The 14,764-nt window shown below is 48.6% G+C and overlaps 1 protein-coding gene across 2 annotated transcripts in view; it reads left to right on the forward strand.

Moving 5' to 3' along the window:
• The window catches only part of LOC119958485, a 705,387-nt gene that overhangs the window by 40,532 nt on the left and 650,091 nt on the right, over positions 1-14,764 (forward strand). For both annotated transcript variants that reach the window (XM_038787045.1, XM_038787049.1), the window contains one exon: positions 8,641-8,771. In XM_038787045.1, the coding sequence (XP_038642973.1) occupies positions 8,641-8,771 (131 nt within the window). The remainder of the gene's footprint in view (positions 1-8,640; positions 8,772-14,764) is intronic.

The raw sequence follows: 14,764 nt of genomic DNA on the forward strand, positions 1-14,764 counted from the left end.
TTCCAACATTTTACCCACAACCGAAGTAAGGCTCACAGGTCTATAATTACCAGGGTTGTCTCTACTCCCCTTCTTGAACAAGGGGGACAACATTTGCAATCCTCCAGTCTTCCGGCACTATTCCTGTTGACAAAGACGACATAAAGATCAAGGACAAAGGCTCTGCAATCTCCTCCCTGGCTTCCCAGAGAATCCTAGGATAAATCCCATCTGGCCCAGGGGACTTATCTATTTTGACATTTTCTAAAATTGCTAACACCTCCTCCTTTTGAACCTCAATTCCATCTAGCCTGGTCGACTGAACCTAAGTGTTCTCCTCGACAACATTGTCTTTCTCCAGTGTAAACACTGACGAAAAATATCCATTTAATGCTTCCCCTATCTCCTCTGATTCCACACACAACTTTCCACTACTATCCTTGATTGGCCCTAATCTTACTCTAGTTATTCTTTTGTTCCTGATATACCTATAGAAAGCCTTAGGGTTTTCCTTGATCCCATCCGCCAACGACTTTTCGTGTCCTCTCCTCGCTCTTCTTAACTCTCCCTTTAGGTCCTTCCTGGCTAACTTGTAACTCTCAAGTGCCCTAACTGAGCCTTCATGTCTTACCCTAACATAAGCCTTCTTCTTCCTCTTGACAAGTGCTTCAACTTCCTTACTAAACCACGGTTCCCTTGCTCGACAACTTCCTCCCTGCCTGACAGGTACATACTTATCAAGGACAGGCAGTAGCTGTTCCTTGAAAAAGTTCCACATTTCTATTGTACCCATTCCCTGCAGTTTCCTTCCCCATCCTGTACATCCTAAATCTTGCCGAATAGCATCATAATTGCCTTTCCCCCACCTATAATTCTTGCCTTGCGGTATATACCTATCCCTGCCCATTGCTAAAGTAAACATAACCGAGTTGTGATCACTATCACCAAAGTGCTCACCTACATCTAAATCTAACACCTGGCCGGGTTCATTACCCAGTACCAAATCCAATGTGGCCTCGCCCCTTGTTGGCCTGTCTACATACTGTGTCAGAAAACCCTCCTGCACACACTGCACAAAAACTGACCCATTTATAGTACTCGAACTATAGTATTTCCAGTCAATATTTGGAAAGTTAAAGTCCCCCATAACAACTACCCTGTTACTCTCGCTCCTGTCAATAATTATCTTTGCAATCCTTTCATCTACATCTCTGGAACTATTCGGAGGTCTATAGACAACTCCCAACAGGGTGACCTCTCCTCTACTGTTCCTAACCTCGGCCCATACTGCCTCAGTAGACGAGTCCTCAAGCGTCCTTTCTGCCGCCGTAATACTTTCCTTGATTAACAATGCCACACCCCCCCCCTCTTTTACCATCTTCTCTGTTCTTACAGAAACATCTAAGTCCTGGAACCTGCAACAACCATTCCTGTCCCTGCTTTACCCATGTCTCCGAAATCGCCACAACATCGAGATCCCAGGTACCAACCCATGCTGCAAGCTCACCCACCTTATTCCGGATGCTCCTGGCGTTGAAGTAGACACACTTCAAACCAGCGTCCTGCTTGCCGGTGCCCTCTTTCGAACTTTTAACCCTATCCCTGACCTCACTACTCTCAACATCCTGTACACTGGGACTACAATTTAGGTTCCCATCCCCCTGTTGAATTAGTTTAAACCCCCCCCGAAGAGCACTAGCAAATCTCCCCCCCAGGATATTGGTACCCCTCTGGTTCAGGTGAAGACCATCCTGTTTGTAGAGGTCCCACCTACCCCAGAATGAGCCCCAATTATCCAGGAAACCAAAACCCTCCCTCCTGCACCATCCCTGTTTGAAAAACTGTTTGAATAATTTATTTCTTACTCACTTGTTAACTTAGTATACATATCAGTGTATTCTGTACTAATGTTATATATTTTCTTTAGTTATGTAGACAAGAAATGTCTGAAAAAAGGGGATGTAATGATATGTATAGTGCGTGTGTAGTAAAGGGCTAACATCAGAAACTATGTGTAACTCAACACTAGATGGCATTACTAAGTTATTGTATATGAGGCAGCATCTCTAGGAATTCTGGGATAAGATGATGAGAAGCTGATGAAGAGACAGAGAGAAAGCAGAAGGAGATTTCATTGTAGAGATCTAGCACGAGGTTGAGTTCTAGAATAGTTTAATAGTTAGTGAATATTGATTACTGTATTACAGATTCAGTATTATTAGTTCATTATCTTCCTGAGTAAAGTGTGCAAACCTAATCAAGTTTAGTAGTGTAAAATAAATTTGTTTGGATTTAAACTTTGTGGCCGGGATTCTCCAAGCCCCCGCCGGGTCGGAGAATCCCCGGGGGGAGGTGCGAATCCCAGCCTGACGCCGGCTGCCCTATTGTCCGGCGCCGTTTTTCGGGCAGTGGCGGGATTCTCCAGGAATTCTCCGGCCCCGATTGGCCTACTGGCCATCCATTTTTGTCCAGTCCCGCCAGGGTGAATTACTCACCTCACGCACAGCAGGACCTGGCAGGTGAGTATTGGGGCCCCCACGGTGGCGTGGCCTGTGATCGGGGCCTACCGATCTGCGGGCGGGCATGCTCTGTGGGGGGACTTCTTTTGGAACCCTGTAGGGCTCCGCCCGGGAGCTGGCGCTGGGACGAGAACCCCCCCCCCCCCCCCCCCGCGCATGCGCGAAAATACGCCGGCCAGTCTGCGCATGAGTGGGAACACGCCGGCCATTCCGCGCATATGCGAGATCACGCCGTCCCTTCGGAGCCGACTGGAGCAGCACCAACCCCTCTGGCGTCCACCTAGCCCCCGAAGGTGCGGAGAATTCCGTACTTTCAGGGGCTGTTGACGCCGGAGTGGTTGGCGCCGGTTTGCCCACCGGTATGGGGACTTAATCCCCAGAAGGATGAATCCTGGCCCTTATTTTTATATTCTTGTCAACTCTACATATCTGGCTAACTTGGAAGAAAAGGCTAGGGGCGCGATTCTCTGCTCCGACACGCCGCTCAGAGAATCGCGGGCCGCCGTTTTTCACGGCGACCCGCGATTCTCCAACCCGGATGGGCCGAGCGGCCTGCTGTTCCCGACTGGTTCACGCCGGCGGCAACCACACCTGGTCGCTGCCGGCATGAACATGGCGGCAAAAGCTGTTTTGTGGCTTGTGGGGAGCGGAGAGGGGAGTGAGCACCACGACCGTGCTCGGGAGGGGACTGGCCTGCGATTGGTGCCCACCGATCGTCGGGCCTGCGTCTCAAAGGGATGCACCCTTTCCCCTCCGCCGCCCCGCAAGATCAAGCCGCCATGTCTTGCGGGGCAGCGGAGAGGAAGACGGCAACCGCGCATGCGCGTCATTCTCGGCCACCGCGCCTTGATGCCAGCGACAAGGCTCCGTGGCCGAGATTTACGGCATGGCCCTCCTGGGGGGGGGGGGGGGGAGAATAGGGGGCAAGGAGCGGCCTCCGACGCCGTCGTGAACCTCTCCGGGTTTCACGACGGCGTCAGGCCTTGCGGAGAATTCCGCCCAAGGAGTATAACACATCTCACACACATTTACCTCTAACACACACCCCTCTTATACATACACTCACCTCTCACACTCAGACTCTTGGGCCCCCACGGCCATGGTCCCTCTCGGCTCCTATGGCCCATATGACCCCTGCCTCTGTGTTGGCTTGTATCTGGTCCCCAGGGCCCTGGCCTTTCTCAGCTTTGGCCGCTGTCCCTTAGATCTTTGGCATCTCTCGGCTCCCCGCCATCCCCCGCAGCCTTGGACCCTCTCCACCCTGGGCCTGCAACCCCAATCTCTCTGTCTCCACGGCCCTGGCCTCTCACTCTGGTGGATCCGACCTACTTTGCTCCACTATCCGGTCACCTCCGCTCTTTGTGAGTTTAAATTCACTTTTCTGGTACTTGCAGCTTGTTCCATCAGGCCGCCTTGTACGTCTATCAGTAGTCAACAACGTGAAAAAAATACCTTTGAATGTTCAAACTGGACGGACAGCTTTTTTAAAATGTTAACTGTCGGAGGGGGAACCCAATTTGAGAAACCCTGGTTTTGGCCATCAATTACATTATGGCACACTATCCTCTCTGGACATGGCTCAAGATCAGGCTCAAGGGAACAGCTATAGAGTTGCTCTGTAATGAGAATTGTCACAGGAGACAAGCAAACAAATGCTTTTGCAGCCTGTTCTGGAAGACCTATGCGCTGTACCCTCAAGCTGTTCGCCAGATTTGTGCTCATATGCTTGCAACAATGAGGTCCAACCCTGAGCACCACCTGGGCAACAAGAGGTACAGCAGAAATAAAGAGGATGAGGATCAAGAGCAGATGGGGCATTAATACCCCTCGTTGTCAAGAGAGTTTCACCTAAACCTTCTCTCCTATCCTCAATACTCCCAAAATTGTTACCGCCATCCTTACTACTACTATCCAATGCCTTTTTTCAATCCAACATAATGGGTCTTGTCATTTCTTCACTATAAATGTAAACAATCACCAAATCCAAAATCAAATCAAATTGATCAATTAAATTCCATTTTATCCAACTTTGAACATAATCGATTAAGAATTATTCTTTTGGAACCCCTCCTTAGTGCCTGTCTTGTGTGGTAGTTTTCCTATCCTGGTACCCTTATAAAGTGCAATCCCAGTGCCATAACTTGGGAGGTGGAAGAAGCTGCTTATCTTCTAGTGAGGACAATGTATTTGGTTGTGCTGTATCCTGATGGATCATTGCAGCATGTTTTGTGGGGTGGAGCAGAGTTTATTTTTTAAAAACTCATTCATTAAATACCCTGGAAATACATTTACATTCAGAACTTGAATGTCGCTGAGAAAAAGATGCTGCCGTAGCTGTTCCTCTTGAACTCATCAGGAGATTTGCAAGGATACTAAATCTAAAGGGAACAACAATTTATATTTGATGAGAAGAGAATGCTGATTGGATGACAAGCAGACGCTATTGGTAGAGGCAGATACCATGGAGAATGCACCAGTAGAAACTGTCAAGCTTTATTTCAATTAAAACCTGGCAAACAGACTGGTTGTGGCATTGTCTCAAAGAATGGCTATCATCTAATTTGTTCAGTTGAAACAGGTGCAGTGTATGTACATATCCTTTTTGTTCCAATAACAGAGCCCTGTGTATTAATTGTGAGGGACTAAGACCTCCCACTGTAGAGTTTTACAATATATAATATATATATATAGATACCCCTATGGCTATTTCAGAAATTTTAAAAACTGAAAATAAAATTAATGAGAGCCCTCATCCTTCCGTTCAATTCCTGATGGTTGAAATATTTTGCTATCTCAGGGACCTAGGCGAGGGATCTAAATCCTCTTTCAAACATGATGTGGAGAGGTGGGAGTCATGTGACATAGCCTCTGGCTTGTGAAAGGCAAAGCTCGCTCTGTTGTTTGCCATCTACCTGGCAGCCTAACAGAAACGAAGTTTTGCCCAGGTTGAACATCTGTCGCTATCTAACAAATTCTGGAAATTCTGTACCATCGCCCATAAGACTGATTCATATCTGTTCATCTATCTTATCATATAACGTCAACTCCACTGGAAAAGTGAATTACCTAACATCAGTTTTCAGCCCACAGACGTCCATGAAGCAGTAATTTATTGGACTTTGATCCTGGACTCTGGAAGCCATGTAAACTGTACAAGAAAAAAACTTTGATATGGGTTTTTTTCTAGCGATACACTTCTTTCAACTGGATCCTCATAAAAACAACCAATTACTTGAAGTGCTTAACCCCTTGTTAAACAAACATTTCAATTCATAGTCCGACTTCAAAGAGTATATAACCATTACGAGCTATCAATAAAACTGAATCGAAGGTACTCTGCTGTGTTAATGGAAAGTTATGAAATCAGGCATGCAGCACTATCCAGTAATGTTAGCCCTCAGGCTTATGTCACAGATATAGTAAAATAGTAAGCAATGATTTAATTCAAACCATCCAGACATTTTTTTCAATTATTTAAAAGGCAGGAGTTTTAAACACCTTGATGGCATGACCGTTCATTTTGGCAGTTCATTTTGACAGATCTGATAATTGTGTTTTGCAGTTACAAACATAGGAAATAGGAGCAGCAATTGACCAATCAGTCCCTTGAGTCTGCTGCGCCATTCAATAAGATCATGGTTGAATTTTTGAATTCCATATTCCCATCTACTCCTGTTATGGTTTGATTCCCTTGCCCAACAAGGATCTACTTATCTCTGTCTTAAAAATATGCAAGTTCATTTTGACAGTAGCAAGCAGAGTGTGTAGAATGAGATAGATATAAGGGAAAAAGAGGATTTGTGAAAAAATCCTGTACCACATCTCTAGCCTTACCAATTGCCATAGTCATGATTCTGTTTCTGCTCATAATGGCCAATGATCTTGCTTTGATGGCGAAAGTGGGTGGGAAGCCGGCTTGTTCTTCTTTGTTGATAGTGTGATGTCTGGCACTAAGTGTGACCAGGAAACTTGAGTTTCGGTGCTGGTCTTGTGGGTGTTTAGAGAAGATGTATTTTGTGTAAAAGATGTGAGTTGCAGAAACATATGTATGTAAGTTGAATGATGAGGTGGTGTAGTGATTGTTGAGGAGTAAAGTGGATGAGAGAAGCATTCTGAGTAGTGAGAGTCAATGTGTGAGCAGAGAGTAAGGGAGCAGTATTTTTACAATTGATAACTCCCACGAGGTCATTGAACTTTTTTCACATTGTATGTACACCTTGGAACTAAACTACTGGCATTGCTCTTCTTAGTGTGGCTTAGCAGGCTTTCTGCCTCCTTAGGGGAAAAGTATGTCCCTCTTCCTGTGCATTATCTGCATCAGGGCCTTCAAGACAGCATTAGAAACTTTAATGCGCACTCAAATTGCTGCCAGCATTTCTTAGTTGAACTGTTTCCTTTCATCTGTGGCTAGAGCGTGCATCTCCTTGTAGATATACATGTTTAGGTTGTGGCAGAGCTATCTCTCATCAACTCTCAACCAACACGTACCCCCCCCCCCCCCCACCCCCCCAATCCCCATCCCCATCTAAGTAGGCCAACAGGCCACTTGTAGCTCACCTAACTCAATATTGAATAGACAGTATTATTAATAATAATAAGCTTTTATTGTCACAAGTATGAAGTCACTGTGAAAAGCTCCTAGATGCCACATTCCGGCACATGTTCAGGTAAGCAAGTATGGGAATCGAACCTGTGCTGCTGGCCTTGTTCTGCATTACAAACCAGCTGTCTAGCCCACTGAGCTAAACTGGCCCTCACATGCTACCTTGGATGCCACAAGCAGGCATCTGAATTTATTTTTTGAAAGAATAATTCCGTGTGATGAGCCCAAGAGAACATCCAAAGAGATCATATTTGAGCACTTGTATGTGAGCAGAACACTTAGAACATAAGAACTAGGAGCAGGAGTAGGCCACCTGGCCCCTCGAGTCTGCTCCGCCATTCAATGAGATCATGGCTGATCTTTTGTGGACTCAGCTCCACTTTCCGGCCCGAACACCATAACCCTTAATTCCTTTATTATTCAAAAAACTATCTATCTTTACCTTAAAAACATGTAATGAAGGAGCCTCAACTGCTTCACTGGGCAAGGAATTCCATAGATTCACAACCCTTTGGGTGAAGAAGTTACTCCTAAACTCAGTCCTAAATCTACTTCCCCTTATTTTGAGGCTATGTCCCCTAATTCTGCTTTCACCCGCCAGTGGAAACAACCTGCCCGCATCCTATCTATTCCCTTCATAATTTTAAATGTTTCTATAAGATCCCCCCTCATCCTTCTAAATTCCAATGAGTACAGTCCCAGTCTACTCAACCTCTCCTCATAATCCAACCCCTTCAGCTCTGGGATTAACCTAGTGAATCTCCTCTGCACACCCTCCAGTGCCAGTACGTCCTTTCTCAAGTAAGGAGACCAAAACTGAACACAATACTCCAGGTGTGGCCTCACTAACACCTTATACAATTGCAACATAACCTCCCTAGTCTTAAACTCCATCCCTCTGGCAATGAAGGACAAAATTCCATTTGCCTTCTTAATCACCTGTTGCACCTGTAAACCAACCTTCTGTGACTCATGCACTAGCACACCCAAGTCTCTCTGCACAGCGGCCTGCTTTAATATTTTATCGTTTAAATAATAATCCCGTTTGCTGTTATTCCTACCAAAATGGATAACCTCACATTTGTCAACATTGTATTCCATCTGCCAGACCCTAGCCCATTCACTTAACCTATCCAAATCCCTCTGCAGACTTCCAGTATCCTCTGCACTTTTCGCTTTACCACTCATCTTAGTGTCATCTGCAAACTTGGACACATTGCCCTTGGTCCCCAACTCCAAATCATCTATGTAAATTGTGAACAATTGTGGGCCCAACACGGATCCCTGAGGGACACCACTAGCTACTGATTGCCAACCAGAGAAACACCCATTAATCCCCACTCTTTGCTTTCTATTAATTAACCAATCTTCTGTACTTCTGTAAATATTTTATACGGTGGCATGGTAGAGATTTTTTATGTACGCTTGGTCCTAGACTATCATGTAGGTTTGGAAATTTGTGATCTTCTATTAATAAACTACTTGCAATATGCATAAACAAACCTTTCAATATAGTAATATAAGTCTACATTTTCACAGGAGCTGCGAAGAATTCTGGATTTAGGGCATTTCACTGTAGCGCTGAACTTAACCTGGAATATGAAAAATGCTGACTACAATGTGGCTGTTATCAAGAAGTGCATCCAGCTTATGGACTCTGGGATGATTAGGTAATGTTTTCCAATTGGATTTTAGGACATCTGTATCATTTTCTACCAAGTTAGAAATTCCAATTCGGTTTATTCCAATTTACTCAAATCTTTTTCTCCGAAGTAACTAAAGATACTATTTTACTTTGGGGTATAATTTTAAAGCTATCTGGGGTGGGATTCTCCCCTGCCCGGCGTGGCAGGGGGACCCGGCGCTGAGGAGTGGTGTGAACCACTTCGGCGTCGGGCCGCCATTCCGCACCTTCAGGAGCTAGGCCTGCCCCAGAGTGGTTTGCGCCCCGCCAGCCAGTGGGGAAGGGGCTTGTCGCCACGCCAACCGGCGCCGAAGGGCCTCCGTCGGCCCGCGCGAGTTGGCCTATGCGCGGGAGACGAGCGTGTGGTGCCATCATCCTGGCGCTTGTGCGGGAGGATTTGTCTCCGCATCGGCCATCGCGGAGGACCACAGCGGCCGATGCGGAGGAATAGAGCGCCCCTACGGCACAGGCCTGCCCGCGGAACGGTGGGCCCCGATCGCAGGGCAAGCCACCGTGGGGGCACCCCCTGGGGCCAGATCACCCTGTGCCCCCCCGAGGACCCCGGAGGCCGACCACGGAGCTGGGTCCCGCCGGTAGGGATTTACGCCGGCGGCACCCTCATTAAACAGGCGGGACTTCGGGCCATCACGGCTCGGAGAATTTAGGTGGCCCTGGATCCCATTGCGTCGTGTCGGTCCCCGCCATTCTCCGAGGTGGGTGGCGTGATTCACGGCGGGACGATTATTGGGGGGCTGATGAATTCGGAGGACGGCGGGGGCGGGATTCACGCCAAAACCTGGTGATTCTCCGACCCGGTGGAGGGTGGGAGAATCCCGCCCCAATATATGGAACCTCATCTACATACCAACTTATTGGGCGGGATTCTCCCCTGCCGGAGGGGCGGGGGTCCTGGCACCGCGAACAAAGAACAAAGAAAAATTACAGCAGAGGAACAGGCCCTTCGGCCCTCCAAGCCTGCGCCGATCCTGATACTCTATCTAAAACTGTCGCTATTTTCTAAGGATCTGTTTCCCTCTGCTCCCTGCCCATGCATGTATCTGCCGAGATACACCTTAAATGACGCTATCATGCCTGCCTCTACCACCTTTGCCGGCCATGCGTTCCAGGCACCCACTACCCTCTGCGTAAAGAACTTTCCATGTATATCTCCCTGAAACGTTTCCCCTCTCACCTTGAACTCATGACCCTTAGTAATTGAGTCCCCCACTCTAGGAAAAAGCTTCTTGCTATCCACCCTGTCTATACCTCTCATGATTTTGTCGACCTCAATGAGGTCCCAACTCGACCTCCGTCTTGCTAATGAAAATAATCCTAATCTACTCAACCTCTCTTCATAGCTAGCGCCCTCCATACCAGGCAACATCCTGGTGAACCTCCTCTGCACCTTCTCCAAAGCATCCACATCCTTTTGGTAATGTGACGACCAGAATTGTACGCAGTATTCCAAATGTGGCCGAACCAAAGTCTTATACAATTGTAACATGACCTGCCAACTCTTGTACTCAATACCCCTTCTGATGAAGGAAAGCATGCCGTATGCCTTCTTGACCACTCTATCGACCTGCGCAGCGACCTTCAGGGTACAATGGACCTGAACACCCAGATCTCTCTGTAGATCAATTTTCCCCTGGGCTTTTTCATTTACCGTATAGTTCGGTCTTGAATTGGATCTTCCAAAATGCATCACCTCGCATTTGCCTGGATTGAACTCCACCTGCCATTTCTCCGCCCAACTCTCCAATCTATCTATATTCTGCTGTATTCTGCGACAGTCCCCTTCACTGTCTGCTGCTCCACCAATCTTAGTGTCATCTGCAAACCTGTTAATCAGCCCACCTATACCGTCCTCCAGATCATTTATGTATATCACAAACAACAGTGGTCCCAGCACAGATCCCCGTGGAACACCACTGGTCACAGTTCTCCATTTTGAGAAACTCCCTGCCACTACTACTCTCTGTCTCCTGTTGCCCAGCCAGTTCTTTATCCATCTAGCTAGTACACCCTGGACCCCATGAGACTTCACTTTCTCTATCAGCCTACCATGGGGAACCTTATCAAACGCCTTACTAAAGTCCATGTATATGACATCTACAGCCCTTCCCTCATCAATCAACTTTATCACTTCTCCGCACCTTCAGGGGCTAGGCCCGCCCCGGAGTGATTTGCTCCGGCCGGCCGACGGGGAAGGGGCTTGGCGCCACGCCAACCGGCCTCCGCCGGCCGGCACGAGTTGGCGCATGCCCGGGAGACCCAGCGTGTTCTGGCGTCATCCCGGCGCATGCGCGGGAGGGTTCGTCTCCGCATCGGCCATCATGGAGGACCATAACGGCCGATGCGGAGGAATTGAGTGCCCCCACGGCACAGGCCTGCCCACGGATCGGTGGGCCCCGATCGCGGGCCAGGCTAACGTGGGGGCACTCGCTGGGACTAGATCGCCCCTTGCCCCCCTGAGGACCTCGGAGGCCGACCACAGCCGACCACGGAGCTGGGTCCCGCCGGTAGGGACCAACCTTTATTTATGCCAGTGGGGCCGACGTTAAATGGGCGGGACTTCGGGCCATCGCGGCCTGGAGAATTCGGATGGCCCCGGGGCCCATTGAGTCGCGCCGGTCCCCGCTAATCTCCAAGGCAGGAGGCGCGATTCACGCCGGGGCGATTTTTGGAGGGCCGGAGAATTCGGAGGACGGCGGGGGCGGGATTCATGCCAACCCCCGGCAATTCTCCGCCCCGGCGGGGGGTCGGAGAATCCCTCCCATTATGTGTTATTCTCAAAAGTGTATGGGCCCTTCCTGTTGATTCCCTTATTTCCCATTTCTTTTACTTTGTGATTATCATTTTGAGCCATGCATATTTAATGCACATATACCTTGAAGTCGAGCAGTGGAAGTGAGCAAATCTAAAGTTGTAAAATAGTACACTGTGCTATTGGAGATTTAGCTTTTGAACAGCAGAATTCAGACTTTCTGTCACCCAAGAGATCAGAGTGATTTGGTTTGATTGGTTGGCTGGTGACCAATCATCCGTGTGGGATGATTTTCAGAGAACTCAGGAAGAGACAGTTGGATCCTGGACGCAGAGCGAAGCTGTGCTCTCTCTCGCTCTCGCTCTCGCTCTCTATTTCTCTCTCTCTTTTCCAGAAATCTGCTGTTTTCTGAACCTGCAGAGAGGTTTTGAGACCAGGATGAATCTACAGTAAAATCATTACAGCTCAAAGCAAAAACTTCCAACTAAAGGTCTAGACTGAAGAAAGGTGTATGGAAGATGTCTGAAAATTGACTTATATCTGTTTAGGGGCTGTTTAGCTCACAGGGCTAATCGCTGGCTTTGAAAGCAGACCAAGGCAAGCCAGCAGCACGGTTCGATTCCTCAGGAAAAGACAGTTGGATCCTGGACGCAGAGCGAAGCTGTGCTCTCTCTCGCTCTCGCTCTCTCTTTCTCTCTCTCTATTCCAGAAATCTGCTGTTTTCCGAACCTGCAGAGAGGTTTTGAGACCAGGATGAATCTACAGTAAAATCATTACAGCTCAAAGCAAAAACTTCCAACTAAAGGTCTAGACTGAAGAAAGGTGTATGGAAGATGTCTGAAAATTGACTTATATCTGTTTAGGGGCTGTTTAGCTCACAGGGCTAATCGCTGGCTTTGAAAGCAGACCAAGGCAAGCCAGCAGCACGGTTCGATTCCCGTAACAGCCTCCCCGAACAGGCGCCGAATGTTGGGCCACTAGGGGCTTTTCACAGTATCTTCATTTGAAGCCTACTCGTGACAGTAAGCGATTTTCATTTCATTTCATATCCTTTTTATTTTTCTTCACACCCCTCTTTCACCTCTGTGCTTGTCTGTCTTGTGTGTGTGTAGAGGGTGGGGGCAGGTTAAACAGAGGGGTTTAGGAATTAGATAATAGTTAGCCAGTTGTATGTTCTGCCTATTTACTCATAGTTGTTGTTATTAATAAAAAAATTATTGTGTTTAAATTTACAAACCCGGTGACTGTCGTTATTGGGTAGCCAAAGACCAGAAACTTTGGGTATTTTCTGTGAATGAATTTTTAATTTCAATTATGTTGCATCTCCGGGTCATGTGGGGCTCGAATTCACTGCGCTGTAACTCAGGGAGTCAAAACAACACTGAATGTTGGAATCTTGTTTTCAACCAAAGTCCACTTCCTTCAGATGTCACCAAATAGCAATCAAGATATCTAGATTATTTTGCCATTCGAAGATCATGCAGTTACTGAGGGTGTGATTCAACTGGGGCAGCACGGTAGCATTGTGGATAGCACAATCGCTTCACAGCTCCAGGTCCCAGGTTCGATTCCAGTTTGGGTCACTGTCTGTGCGGAGTCTGCACATCCTCCCTGTGTGTGCGTGGGTTTCCTCCGGGTGCTCCGGTTTCCTCCCACAGTCCAAAGATGTGCGGGCTAGGTGGATTGGCCATGATAAATTGCCCTTAGTGTCCAAAATTGCCCTTACTGTTGGGTGGGGTTACTGGGTTATGGGGATAGGGTGGAGGTGTTGACCTTGGGTAGGGGTTAGGGTGCTCTTTCCAAGAGCCGGTGCAGACTCGATGGGCCGAATGGCCTCCTTCTGCACTGTAAATTCTATGTAAACTGGAAAAAAAATCAATGTCCGGCCTGGGCACGTTTAATGGTGGCAGCAGTGCCGATCAGCAATCCGCTATTCAATGGCACTGATGTGACCATCAATTCACTAGACACACGATTGGAAGTAAACTGGTTTCAATAGTCTTACAACTGAGCCTGCCTGCGACCAGAGGAACTGAAAGCTGGCTTACGGCTGCAGCACTTTATACTTCCGGTAGTGGGAGGGGCCATGGGCGGAGCCAACAAGGCAACGGCTCGCATACAGAGCCCACAAGGACATAATATAATGCAATACAATACAGTGTGAATTACAATACAGTATAATTCACCACATTCACCCCGTGTAAAATAAATCAAGTCCGGCGGGGGTGACGGGTCTACAAGTTGAGCCGGTCCGGTGGCCGAGTCGTCCTTTGGGATCGGCGGAGCACCGGGGTCGCAGCCTCTTCGAGTGGCTGGGCGGTGACGATCGGTGTGGGTATGCGGGCGGACTCCGGGGTTGTTTCGGTCCGAGCTTCATACCTGACCGGTGCGACGGGCGCAGGGCGTGGGGGGTTGGGTGGGATGTAGTGTGAGGGGTACCTCGGGCGGTGGTGGTGCTGGAGTTGGATCCTGCAGGTGCCAGGTCCCGGAGGGAAACGGTGTCCTGACGGCCGTCGGGGTATTCAATGAAGGCATATTGGGGATTCAAATGAAGTAGTAGCACTCTCTCTACTAGCGTGTCTGTTTTGTGTGCCCGGACGTGCTTCCGGAGGAGAACCAGGCCCGGTGTCCTCAACCAGGATGGGAGCGAAGCCCCCGTGGTAGTGCCCCTAGAGAAAACAAATAGTCATTCGTGAGCGGTCTGGTTGGTGGCGGTGCATAGGAGGGACCTAATAGCATGGAGCGCGTTGGGGACGACCTCCTGCCAGTGAGACACCGGAAGGTCAGTAGGACGGTCTTCCAGACCGTCACGTTCTCCCTCTCCACCTGCCCGTTACCCCTGGGGTTATAGCTGGGAGTCCTGCTCGAGGCGATGCCCTTGTCGAGCAGGTACTGACGGAGCTTGTCGCTCATGAAGGACGAACCCCTGTCGCTGTGTATGTAGCTGGGGAAACCGAACAGGGTGAAGACACTGTGCAGGGCTCTGATGACAGTGTGGGAGGTTATATCGGGTCACGGAATGGCAAAGTGGAAGCGGGAGAACTCATCGATGACGTTCAAGAAGTACACATTTCGATTGGTCGAGGGGAGTGGCCCTTTGAAATCGATGCTCAGGCGTTCAAAGGGCTGGGGTTAAAGTGTCCTGCATCAAATTACCACAGACATAGCTCCACCCTGGGGGTGTACAGCGGGATGGATGGGCAGCAGCTGCT

Source organism: Scyliorhinus canicula, chromosome 2, assembly GCF_902713615.1.
Source record: "Scyliorhinus canicula chromosome 2, sScyCan1.1, whole genome shotgun sequence".
NCBI lineage: Eukaryota > Metazoa > Chordata > Chondrichthyes > Carcharhiniformes > Scyliorhinidae > Scyliorhinus > Scyliorhinus canicula.